Source organism: Pygocentrus nattereri, chromosome 24 (genome assembly GCF_015220715.1).
Source record: "Pygocentrus nattereri isolate fPygNat1 chromosome 24, fPygNat1.pri, whole genome shotgun sequence".
Lineage (NCBI taxonomy): Eukaryota > Metazoa > Chordata > Actinopteri > Characiformes > Serrasalmidae > Pygocentrus > Pygocentrus nattereri.
In genome coordinates this window covers 10564832-10577540 of record NC_051234.1, presented here as the reverse complement: position 1 = coordinate 10577540, position 12709 = coordinate 10564832, and the positions used below count along the sequence as shown (strand labels likewise).

General features: G+C 40.9%; 1 protein-coding gene across 1 annotated transcript in view; it reads left to right on the top strand.

Annotated features, from left to right (window-relative positions):
• Positions 1-12709, top strand: part of cpne4a (copine IVa) — a 149276-nt gene that overhangs the window by 22762 nt on the left and 113805 nt on the right. The window contains exon 2 of the mRNA XM_037534248.1: positions 11434-11623. Within this exon, the coding sequence (XP_037390145.1) occupies positions 11453-11623 (171 nt within the window). The 5' untranslated portion in view covers positions 11434-11452. The remainder of the gene's footprint in view (positions 1-11433; positions 11624-12709) is intronic.

The following is a 12709-nucleotide window of genomic DNA, read 5'->3' as shown; positions in this document are numbered from 1 at the left end:
TTTCTGCTTATTTCAAGATTTCTGTGTTTAACTTGTCGTAACTCAGACATTTTCTGCTCAATACACACAACACTACACCAAAACAATCCTCAAGGGGTCTTATCTCACACCATCTATCCAGTTAAGTGATAGATTAAAAATTTCCCGAGTTATGACTGTTTGTTCAGAGGGTGCAAATCAGACTCAAACAAGGCTTCTCCACTAAGAGCTGCATAATAACAGAGTGACAGTTCATTTGAATGACTCCCTACACCCCCCCCCCTAAAAAAAAAAAGCATACATCTCTCCCTCTCACACACACCATACAGACACACACAAACAGGCACATACCTAAGGAGGTGTTGTTCACCTACACAGAAACACACACACACACTTGCAGCTCTTTTCAAGCACCCTTGCAATTCCTTCAGGAAATGCACATCTGGTTAACCCATTACAATCCGGTGTTGCTCCTTTGACAGTAAGCTGAACTAACTGACCTCAGGCTGTTAGCTCATTACACAAGACCTGAGGGAATCAATGTGTTCTGAACTGTTTGTACATCACATTATCTGCATTTATTGGCACATTAGTATAATGGTAATGACAAAACTTAATACCTTGAAAAGAATTTCAACCATTATACCAGGCAAACTGATACGTTGCCTGCTGCTAACATTACGCCATCTGAAAAAATGTCAGTTATGTACATGTTCTGATTCATTTATTGTCCTCTGGAATGAATTGCACTTGTGAGTGTATAGGCCTTAAGAGAAGGAACTGAAAGAGGTGTGAGTGAGGCAGAACTGACTAAGAAATGTGTGGAAAGGTTTCAGTAATGATAAAGAGCTATCAGGCTATCTGTCCTCGTCAGTATTCAGGGCATCTGGCCTCAGATAGCGTTCTCTCTCCTTCGCTTAGAGAGGCTGATAGTAGTTTAGCTCTGTGATTTATGTATGAAAGCACAGTCCACTGAGTACGCGACCATATTTCAGCATTACACCACACAGAGCTGTTGATTTTTCTGCCATGTTTTATGTATGGTGGCGCAGCGCGGATCACAGCTGGGAAAATTGAGCGGAAATTGCCAGAGCTGTCAGCCGTCCTCATCCTGACAGCACTCCAGCACGGTTTCATTAAGTGAATTGCTTGATAACTGCTTGATAATTGGCTGCTTATTAAGCAGCAGGTGGACTGAAATGTTAAAGTACAGCAGTAAAAGTCAACAGGAGAGTAAAGAGCTGCAGGGAACTGAACTGCTCTTACAGTCACACGTCCTGCCGTTGTCCCTTTTTCAGCTTGCAGTGGGCTGAGCCAGGGGTTGGGAACATGCAGCTCTTTTACTGCCCTGTTGTGGCTCCACAGCAGAATCAGATCTGTAGGTAAAAATAAAAGAATCCTCCTTTACAGTAAAATCAAGCTCTGCTGATTGTTCAACACAGTTTAACAATAAATGGTCTTAAATGCTGGAGTTAATGTAAAACTGCTAATTCACCCTTTAACCCTGAAGATCAGCACATACTGCTGGTCACCATAGCAATGCAGACAAAAGTCTCACCTAGCTGGTAGCTAAAGAGAAAAGGCAAAGAGAAATAATCTGCCACAAGACACTGACAAACACTAAAAAGTTGCAAAACTGAAGCCAGTTTCTCGTTCGCCAGCTTCTTATTCGAATTCTCTTGTTCCACCTTAAATGGTGCAGCAGTTACATTCTGGCGCATCAGGTAGCATTTAAGGTGGAACAGGACAAAATTTCAACAAGAAGCTGGCGAATGAGAAGCGACTTCAGCTTCATAAAAAGTTTAACGTTGAGAAATGTTTCACAAGAATCTGTTCCACTTTTGAGGAAAAGTTTCCTGCTGGTTATGCAAGAAAAGCAGCTGTATCTGAGCTAAAGCTTAAAGCAGAGAAAAGTAAGTCTGTGCTTTCGTTTATATTTTTAGCCTATATTAGCACATTCACAAATACTGAGGCACATTTACAGCCAAGATGGTAAAATGTACATAAAATGTGACTTTTAATTTTTATTAAAAGGACAAAACAGCTCTTCTTAACATTTGGGTTGCGACCCCCGGACTGGGATCCAGCGCATTTTAAACAGCAAAAAGATTATGATTAATTCTCTGCCTGTAACACTGTAACACTAGCTCTAAAGACTATTTCCATCAATCAAAAGAAAAAATGTGCTAAAACTCCTCTGAACAAACCTGCAGCGAGCCTTGAGTAAAAGAGAGTGGAGCTGTTTTTGAAGATTAATTTTTTTGGGTAAAGTTTCTTTGACAGACCAAACTGTTTTTTTTCCAACGTCTGCCTAAAATAATATTTAAGATGTCACCAGAGTGATTCAGAGTGGTTTGGTTGTGAAATGGTTCAGATCTTTTTACTGTGGTGATGATAGGAGCCAGGGGTCGCCATGACTACAAAACAAATATAGACATTTTATTTACCATACAAACCACCAGTGAACCTACACGAGTCTTCTGAGTTTATATGGAATGTTGATGATGGACAGCAATGGAAAATCTGAAATGATAAGTTTTCTTTGGGGACTATTTTGCCTCACAACACCCTGTATGTGTCCCTCCACCATGAATGGATTTTAAGGCCACAGTGATGGTGGTGAATATGTGCCTGTTTATTAGGAGGAATAATGTTAGCGTTTGGGAAATGGAAACTGAAACTGGGCAGTGGCAATGGTCTGATAAACAGCAGGGAGCGTTCTCACAGCATTCACTACTTACAGTTTAGCACACTTTGGTTGAAGTTTTTAACATTGGTAACAGCAGCTCAAATTTTTAACATTTTGATGACGTGTTCATGTTTCAGTTGTGTGTGAGTATCGGTTGCTAAGCAACTGACATGACAGTTGATTGACTTCGATTGAGCAAGTGATGATATTCTAACTTGAGATAAGAAGCTGTAAGATCAGGTAAAATTCTTATATTAAGATCTGCTTGTGTAATATGAATTTGTGAAAAATGACAAAAATAGAGGAAGTTTCTGTAATACAGCCCCCTCTCTGCACTCTCTCTCTCTCCCCCTCTCTGTACTGTATTGTAAGTTTATTTGTACAGGATCTGGACTCGTACTGTATTTCAGCAATAGATGAACGCTCGGGGAGTTGTTTGTTTATTTATTTTTGCTGTGTGTCAGGCATACTGTATGGTATCTCAGTGATATATTTAGAAGTGTGAGCAGGGGAATAGGAGGGAAACTGGCAGGCAAAACATTTTCACACATAAACACCCGCAGCGCTTGGAGGACTGTTAACACGTCTGCTTCTGCACGGCAGCCACTCAGCGTTCGGCGATCAAACACACACACACACACACACACGGGGTGAATCTTATACCACGCAGAAAAATCCTGCTTCTACAATAATGTTAATTTCTAGCACCGATTTCTAATAGTACGTTAGCACTAAGATAATATTGCTGCACATGAACATTTTCTGACTTTCAGATTAAAACTCACTTGTAACAGACATTATCATGTGTTTGACCTTGTATGTAGGAATTTTACAGTGACTGTTCTTAAGATACAGACAATAAAAACAGTAACCAGAACCTGAGAATTTTGTTTTGCCCAATAATGCATAACCTATTGAGTACAGACCACTGAAGTCATGTTGTCGTTCTTCAGTTGTTGCCATACCATTATGCCCATATAAGTAATTCCTGGGTCTAAAAGGAATTTCTTGGTGAGAAAAATTAATGGAGTTTTTGAAATTTGCCAAAGCTGATTTGCTTTGAACATTTTGAATGTTTTTCTCTCAAACGTCACTGGATCCTCTCAATTTTGAGGTTGTTAAAGAGTCAAAACACAAACACTGCTCCATGTCAGCTAATGCTACTGTGCACTGAATTGATGCCATTAGACTGGCTTTGCCAGTGTGGTAACTTAGCCCTGCAAGCTGACCTGCACTCAGGCTACTCTGCTCAACAAGACCAGATTGACCACAGTAATGCTGTTCTGCTCCTTGAAGAAGACAAACCACAAAGAAGTGCAACAGCCATCAAGCCATCCTACCGAGCAAGCACATATCAGTGCAGTGAATTCAGTGTTAACATAAATGTTTTATTGTGTTTTTAATGTTAATTCAGTACAGACTCACCTTAGCATCACTACTTACCTCCAATAAGCTGATTTAGGCTATCAAAATATTGTAGCTATTCTTTTAATGCTGGTACTATTTTCTGATAAGGACCCTCACCAGCTTCTTGTTGGAATTTTCCTGTTCCACCTTAAATGGCGCAGAAGTTACATTCTGGTAACCTGAGACATTCTAATAATAACTGCTGCAACATTTAAGGTGGAACAGGAAAATTCAAACAAGAAGCTGGTGAATAAGATGCTAAGACTTATACCATAGCAACCACCTGGCAACACCCTAGCAACCAGCATTAGGTACCATAGCAACCACCTGGAATACCATAGCAACCACATGGCAACACTCTAGCAATGACCAGAAGTAGCATAGCCCCAACCAAGCATCAACCTAGCAACCACCTGGCAACACCCTAGCAACGTCCAGAGGTAGCATAGCCTCGACCTAGCAACATTCTAGCGACCACCTGGAATACCATAGCAACCACCAGAGATATTCAGTAGCTGTGTGGACTATCATTAAGATGGAACAGAAAAAATTTGAACAAGAAGCTGGTGAATAATGATGTTAAGACTTCAGCTTTGTAGTTTTAATGCTGGTAGTATTTTATTGATGCAGAGTTTTAATCTAAGGCCTTGTTCAGACTGACAGCCTAGATCTGATTTTCGTCATATCCAGTTTGTATCCAGATTGATTTTTGCTAGTCTGGACAGCGAAAATTCGGAAGTGGTCTGGAAATGTGATTCCAATCAGAGTTTTACAGATATGTCTCAGTCTAGACTCCCTGGACGCTCTAATCGGATCTCAAACTGTCCTTTAAATCACTTTTAACATGACAAACAACGACGATGTCAAATCCAGAGTGACGGAGGTGCTGGGATTGAAGAAGAGCTCCAAAGATTCATGATTATGGAGGGCGAATTGATGCTCCTCTGTCTCTCCTGCGTCCACATTTGGTATCCATGTCACGAGCGTAGCTACCTAGTTACACTGTGGATAGACAAATCTGATCACTTGTGAATAACAGTGACAGTCATCTCAAAAGCTCTGATTTGGGAAATAAATCCGATTTGCCTGTAATCTGAGACCCACTGAATTCTGAACATTTATTCACCACAGGGTGCAATAGAGGTGATTTTTTAAAAAAACCCATTCATTTCAGCCATAGAGAGATTGAGCTTAGACACGTACTTCCTAATATGGGCGTAACACGAACAGAATGACGCACGACTTCAGTGGCCTGTTATTGTAAGTGATGGTGATAAAATGAATGCAGGTGAAACTCCACCTTCAGGTGCTTTTTCATGTTCCTGGCAGACGCTACGTGAGCTGTGTGAGCTGCTCTGTCCTCTGTTTTCGTCAGTATGGATTGTGTAATATATGTCTGTGTCAGCTGTCAGAGGGCTGATGGATGGTGATGAAGCGGTGGGGGGTGGTAGTGGGGGGTCTGATTGAGCCGGAGCTGTCCCGGAGTGAGCGGTACACTGATTGAGATGACAAACAATACAGCCAACGTAAATCAGCCACTGAATCAATTCCACACGTTTCTGTCACATGATGAACTCATTTCTCTCCTGATAAACGAGCTGAGCGTCTGTTCACGGAAAACACGACCGAGTTTGCTGACTTTATTATCAGAGACCGTTCTAAATGGATGTGTATATGCTTATTAGTGGTGATATTGTTTTTCATTGTCTTCCACATTTTTGTTTTCTAACTGGTTCCACAGTTTTTGAGATGTCAACTCTGACTTGTATGAACTTATTGTGTTGCAGGCTTGTGTACAGCATGTTGATCTGCCATATTTGTACAGATTAATAGTTTTATAGTTTAATATTTTTTCCTATAGGAATGACTGGCAGAACTTTATTGGGAAAGTTTTGTGCCCCCCACTTGAATCATGATGATGCAGTACATTGGCAACACACTAAGGGTACGTTTACACAGCAGGTAAAAGTGGCCCAAATCAGATTTTTTTTCTCCGTATGTGACACAGATGTGTGTCTGTGTGTCAGTGTGAATGGCAAAAAATGCATTGAATCTGACATTTTCAATTCCATTTTGGGACGCTTTCATACGTGGTACTGAAATCCGATTCATATCCGATCTGCGGCAATGCGACTCAGTCTGAACAGCCAGATTTGAATTCATGTGACTTTTATGTCAGTCCAACTCGACATTTGTCATAATTTTGCGCTGCTGAGACAATAAACATTTAGGCTGATGTTTCTGTACCAAAAGTTTGAGGCGACTCATTGCAGCCGATCCATGTACGAAGAGGTTTTCAACATCTGAACCATACGAACGCGGCCGGAAAAGACTGAAGCTACAGCGTCAGAGAAAAGTTTAAAGAATCAAAGAACCCAAAGAAGTGGCCATGGCAGAATAACGTGCCCTTTCTATGGCGAACTCGAACACATTGTGGTTGATGAGTCCAGCTGTCAACTACTGGAACTTTATAGTCGCTCCTGTGATGCTGGCGAAGACAAAACTGAACCGTCTAGGAGCTACTGGTGTTCACTGGCCATCATGACTGTTTACCTCTGGATGGGGCACGTGTAGCTCTGTTCTTTTGCTCATGCTGGTCAGCTCAGGAGCTGATCTGTTCAGACTGATGTGACATACAGATCACATTTAAAAGATAATGCGAATAGCCAAACAAAAAAATTGGATTTGGTGAGAAAATCAGATTTGGGCCACTTTTACCTGCTTTTTAAATGTAGCCTAATTCACTGCATCATCAGTGTTAGCAACACACTGTTGTGATACAATAACAGCCTCCTGGAACACCATAACAACCACCAGCCCAACCCAGCAATATCATAGCAACCACCTGGCAACACCCTAGCAAGCACTTGGAATACCATAGCCCCAACCTAGCATCAACCTAACAACCACCAGCGGTATCATAGCCTCAACCTATCAACATCCTAGTGACCACGTGGAGTACCATAGCAACCACCTGGTAACACCTTAGGAACTACCAGAGGTACCATAGCCACAACCTAGCAACATCCTTGCAACCACCTGGAATACCATAGCAACTATGCTAACCTGGCAGCACCCTATCAATACCAGAAGTAGCGTAGTTTCAACATAGCGTCAACCTAGCAACCACCTGGCAACATCTAGCAACTACCAGAGGTACCATAGCCCCAAACTCGCATCAACCCAGCAACCACCTGGCAACACCCTAGCAACCACCAGAGGTACCATAGTTCCAACCTAGCAACATCCTAGCAACTACCAGAGATATTATTCAGTAGCTGTGTGGACTATCATGCAAAATAGTTATTCTTTGGATTTCAAAAGTGTGTAATAGATGTTTTTCCTCATGTTTCATGAAAAATCAGCTTTAAATCTCATCATGAAAGTGAGTCTTTTCAGTTAATTAACATCTTCAATCCACTCTGTTTTGTTGAAGGTCTTTTTGCAGCCACTTGCTCTTTATTCCTGTTTTACTTCATTACTGTTTTACAAACCAATCATTCATCTAATAAACATTCATTATCGTAGATTGAAGTATATTTCAGATACAAGCATTCAAACATAAATCAAGCAATGAATTTCTTTTCTCTCTGTTTGGCCGTCTCTCTCTTCCTCTCTCTCTCTTTCTCTCTGTCTCCTCTCTCTCTGCCTCTCTCTCTCTGCCTCTTTTTCTCTCTATCTCTCTCTGCCTCCTCTCTCTCTATCTCTCTCTCTCCCTCTCTCTCTCTTTCTCTCTGCCTCCTCTCTCTCTGCCTCTCTCTCTTCCCCCTCTCCCCCTCACTCTCTCTCTCTCTATCTCTCTCTGCCTCCTCTCTCTCGATCTCTCTCTCTCTCTCTCTCTCTCTCCCCCCACTCTCTCTCTTCCTCTCTCTCTCTCTATCTGCCTCCTCTCTCTCTATCTCTCTCTCTCTCTCTCTCTCTCTCTCTCTCTCTCTCTCTCTCTCTCTCTCTCTTTTTTCTTTTTTTTTCTGCAGTTTGATTGATTTTGTTCCTTCAGCTTATATTTTCTTCAGTCTTCCATCTAAATTCAGTTAGTCCTCCTCGCAGACGGAGCGTTTGATTGTGACACGTTGTCTGCACCTCTCGGGGGTCTTCGCCGAGTCTCCGGAGGGGAAGTGCGCTGCCTTCAGGTTGCTGCAAGGAGAAAATTGTGTGAAAGTGTTCGTCACTGCGCTGCTTATTTCTCTCTTTTTTCCTCACTTTAATATAAAGTTTCCTCTGCTCTGTGTTATGTAACGCCGCCTCTGAGTTGCATCACTGTGCCGGATTCCTGAAACATGCTTTATTAAAGCAGCAAAAACAGTCATATACTCGTTTGTGTGTGAAAAAAAAGAAACATTGTTTGTAGTTTTCATGTCAGTTTTTATCGCTGAAGCCTCTTATTATATTGGGCCATTTTTACAGTCATATAAGAAACAACACTATGTCTTCCATAATTTATTAAACTGAACAAAGTACAGAAGAAATTCAGTCTTTAAAGGGTCAATATCCTACATTTCTGTTGTATTTGATTTTTTTCCCCTTGAGGTTTATTTGTGTTATATACCAAAAACAGTCATAATTCATTTCTCATGACCATTTTCCAGGCTGGCTTTAACCCTTAGAATTAAACGGGCTGTTGTTCTTAAGAATGGTTTATGTAAATGAGCTCTGTTCTGATTGGCTGCCCCACATTCCATCCTATCTATCCAGAACTCCGTCCAAGCTGACACACTCCTTATAACCTCAATGTGCGTGGGTGGCGCTAAACTGCTGTAGGCATTAGAGGTATATGATATATAAGCAATCGAACCTGAGAGTGGTAAATGGTACTGGGTTCATTTCTGGCTGATTCCAGGTTGTCACAGCTGCCGACTGAAAAGCTGCTCAGTGGTGATGACAGTTTAGGAATTTAGTGTCGTCTCTTCTTCAGAGACTGACCAAATCGACTGTTGGTCAAATGTGATCTTAAAAGTGACCCGTAAGTAAGAAGTAAAAACGTTCAGATGGCTTGGGCGTCTCCTACAGCTGTCAAAGTTGTTGCTTAGCAACAGCGTCTCAGTGGAGTGATACAGTGTTTGTGAAAAACCTGTGATGTTATGATGAAATAACAGCATCGTTAGAACGCTTCACAACCAATCAGCTTGCATGGCCGGAACTAACTGTTGTATAAATGCATCATTTAAAAAGCTCTCAGAACTGAAACACTCTAGAAGTTTAGCATGAATGGGAGGAGCTAAACTGCTGTAGGCTGAGTAGGTAAATGAGTTGGTTCTTGTGACGTCACAGATACAGTTAATTCAAAAGGGACTGTTTCTGCAGCTTAGTTTCCGTCTGGGTTGAATAGTGAGCAGTAGTTTTTAATGAAGCGTTACTGCCTTGTTGTGATTTTACCACGGGAGGGGTGTTATTAGGCACGATGTAAAGCACTGTGATAAAATCACTGTAGCACACGGCCTCAAGTGGCTTATTGCTTTTAGAAAACGGCAGACAACATAAAATATGATAAACTACACAATTTCTCAGATAAAAAATTTGAGTTATTATAAATTTTACTCAACATAAACAAATATTCTGCCAAGAAATGTAGTTTCTTTAGAGTACAGTATCATTGCCAAGCAATCATGTATCGCTGAATGAGGAGAATATTCACACATCACTGTACACTTGGTCATTTCATGAACTTTTTATTTTTTTGTCGTATAACAGTGAGTATATGATAACACAGCACTGTTTAATGCAGAAACCTTCGCTTTATAAGTACTTTTTAGTCACTCAATTAGCACCGCGAGACTTATTTAGCAGCAATCCAGTGGCACCGTCTTCTCATACTGGGGCTGAATCTCAAACGGCTCCCTGCTCCCTACATAGTTCACTACGTAGGAGTTTAAATACTGGATCCTGCAGCCCAACAGAGCAAAATACAGCTTAGAAATAGTCATTTGGGATTCAGACACATCAACACATGATAAATGATGCACTATTCAACTAGAATTTCAAAATTTTCATAGCTAGAACACTACTTAGGGAGTACAGAGATGTTTGGAATTCAGTCTGGGTTTGACGTGACTTCTGACTGAAACGTGGACATTTTAAGTGTGTAAGACATTCAAATGACATTTTTTAAACTTTTATACTGCCATTTTACAGTTAATCTAACCGTAAATACTTCAATTCAAGCCTGTGATATTAATGATAGTGTTAAGCATGCTTGCTATATTTTAGCCTGTTAATTGTCTGTCCAGCCTGGTTCTAGTTAAGATCATAAGCTGTCAGCTTTTAAACAGCTTTTAAAAAGCTGTTTTTTTAAACAAAAAACGGGTTCTTACTTCATCAGTACACTCGGTGGCCCTCGTGAGCAGCATGAGAGTCACAGATTTTTTCATTCAACAGCACAAGGGTTTTTCACCCAGTGGTTTTTTTGTGCCGTGGTGCACTGGTACACGTTGTGAGGTGTTCATATCTGTGTGTGTATTGTGGATTTTACAATGGCTTCATGTGCAAAAAAAACTGTCAAAAAAAAGGAAATTCACTTTTGATATGGCCATTTAAGATGGTTGTTTTTAGCTGTGTGACTTACTTTTGTCCATGTATGGATAACAGCGTGTCGTACAGTGTCAGTCTGTTCTAAATGAGTCTATTTGCACATGTTAATTGCATATCTGCATATCGCTGTTGTCGGAAAAAAAATCTCCATTTTTGACATTTTTCAGTTTTTGACATAATTTGAAAATGCCTACTGCCCTTTACATTGTTTGCAAATTTTACGACGAGCTGACCAAAAGACATGGCTCAAAATGACTTGGAAAAAAGTCTGGTTGCATTGACTTACGTTACAAGTAAAGTAGGTTTTTTCCTTCTCATGTAAAGTTACCATTTTGGTGATACAAGGTTTTGTTCCGACAACAGTGATATGCTAATTGGTGGAGTAACTTGGGAGCAGTCGTGGGCTGGAGGTGAAGGAGCCAGCCTTGTGACCGGAAGGTCGCTGGTTCAATCCTCTTGGCCAACAGCACGTGACTGAAGTGCTCTTGAGTAAGGCATCTAGCACCCAACTTCTCCCTGGGCCTCGGGGATAGGGCTGCCCACTGCTCTGGGCAAGTGTGCTCACTGCCCCCTTGTGGGTGTGTGTGTGAGGGGGGCGGGTGGCACTGCACGGATAGGTCTAATTCCTCTGGCAACACAGTTGGCTAATGGTTCTGAATTCTGTTCTATTCTGTACTAGCAACATTAGCCTCGTAGCTATAGTGCAGAAACTAAAGAAGCAAACTTCACACACTGAACATGTCTTGGCTGATTGACTGTATCGGGGGTGAGGGTGGAAAAAAATGATTTCTGAATCTCATAATTCATTAATATTTCTCTTCTCTCTTTCTCAGCATTAGCGGAGAAGAGAAAATGAGCGACATCTACGAGTCGGCCGCCACCTCCCTGGGCCTGTTCAGCAGCCCCTGCCTGACCAAAGTAGAGCTGCGTGTGGTCTGTAAGGGCATTTCTGACCGCGACGCCCTGTCCAAGCCTGATCCCTGCGTGGTCATTAAGATGCAGTCACATGGCCAGTGGCTAGAGGTGAGTCTGTTTTCACGGACTGGGCTTTTTTTTACCTTCAACGTGAAATTCTGCTGATTTCAGACAATTCAGACAGAGTCAGAATTGTTCACAGTGGTGGTGATAGGAACCAGACGTCCACCTCTAAAAGCTCCTCACAGAAAGTTACTACATGATATGTTATGAATTCACTGCCTGATGGCGGAGACACTGTTTTATGATAGTGGCACAAACCTTACACAGTCTTAAGAAAGGATGATTCTTTTAGTAAAAAAGGGTTCTTTAGTAGAGACAGTGGTTCTATATAATCACAAAAAGGATTTTGTTATTGTTATATAACTTATACAATAGAAGATCCCTTTTTAAAAAAGGTTCTATATACAGCCATATATAGCACACTCTCCATCAATCTGAAGAAGCATTTCATTCTTTATGTTTATGGTTCTATATAGAACCATTCTCTTCACTGAAGTACCCTTGAAGAATCATCATGGCTGACAGGTATTTGCAGGGTGTCATGAGGCAAAATAGTCCCCAAAGAAAACTTGGTTTCTATCACCACCGCTGTAAAGACATCTGAACCATTTCACACCAGACCACTCTGAATCACTGTTCACATCTCAACCATTGAATTATGGAGGAATTATGAAAAATTGGTGGACTTGCCCTTTAAATATGTAAGTGTCCTTTAACTGGTTCTGAACCGTTTCTGGTGGGAAACACTGGAAATACTGCAATATTGCATTGAAGTGACTTCAGATTAAGACCTTTAAAATAAGTCATGTCTACATTTGCTCTCTTTAGCCCTTAAATCAAACAGGCTGTTTTTGTTACGTTGCCTTTGAGGCTGATATATGTAAATGAGCTTGGTTCTGATTGGCTGCCTCTACTCTGTCCTATTGGTAAGTAGTTGAAGCTGAAACATTGTTTATAACTTCAGTGTGGATGGTTTGGTTAAACTGCTGTAGGCTATGTTTGTGATATCACAAAAACAATCAGTTCAACGTGAGCTGCTTCTGCAACTCCATATATGGAAACTTTAAAAAATATATAATTAATAAATTAAAAAATATGTATGTATTAATTTCGAATCATATAAGAAAATAA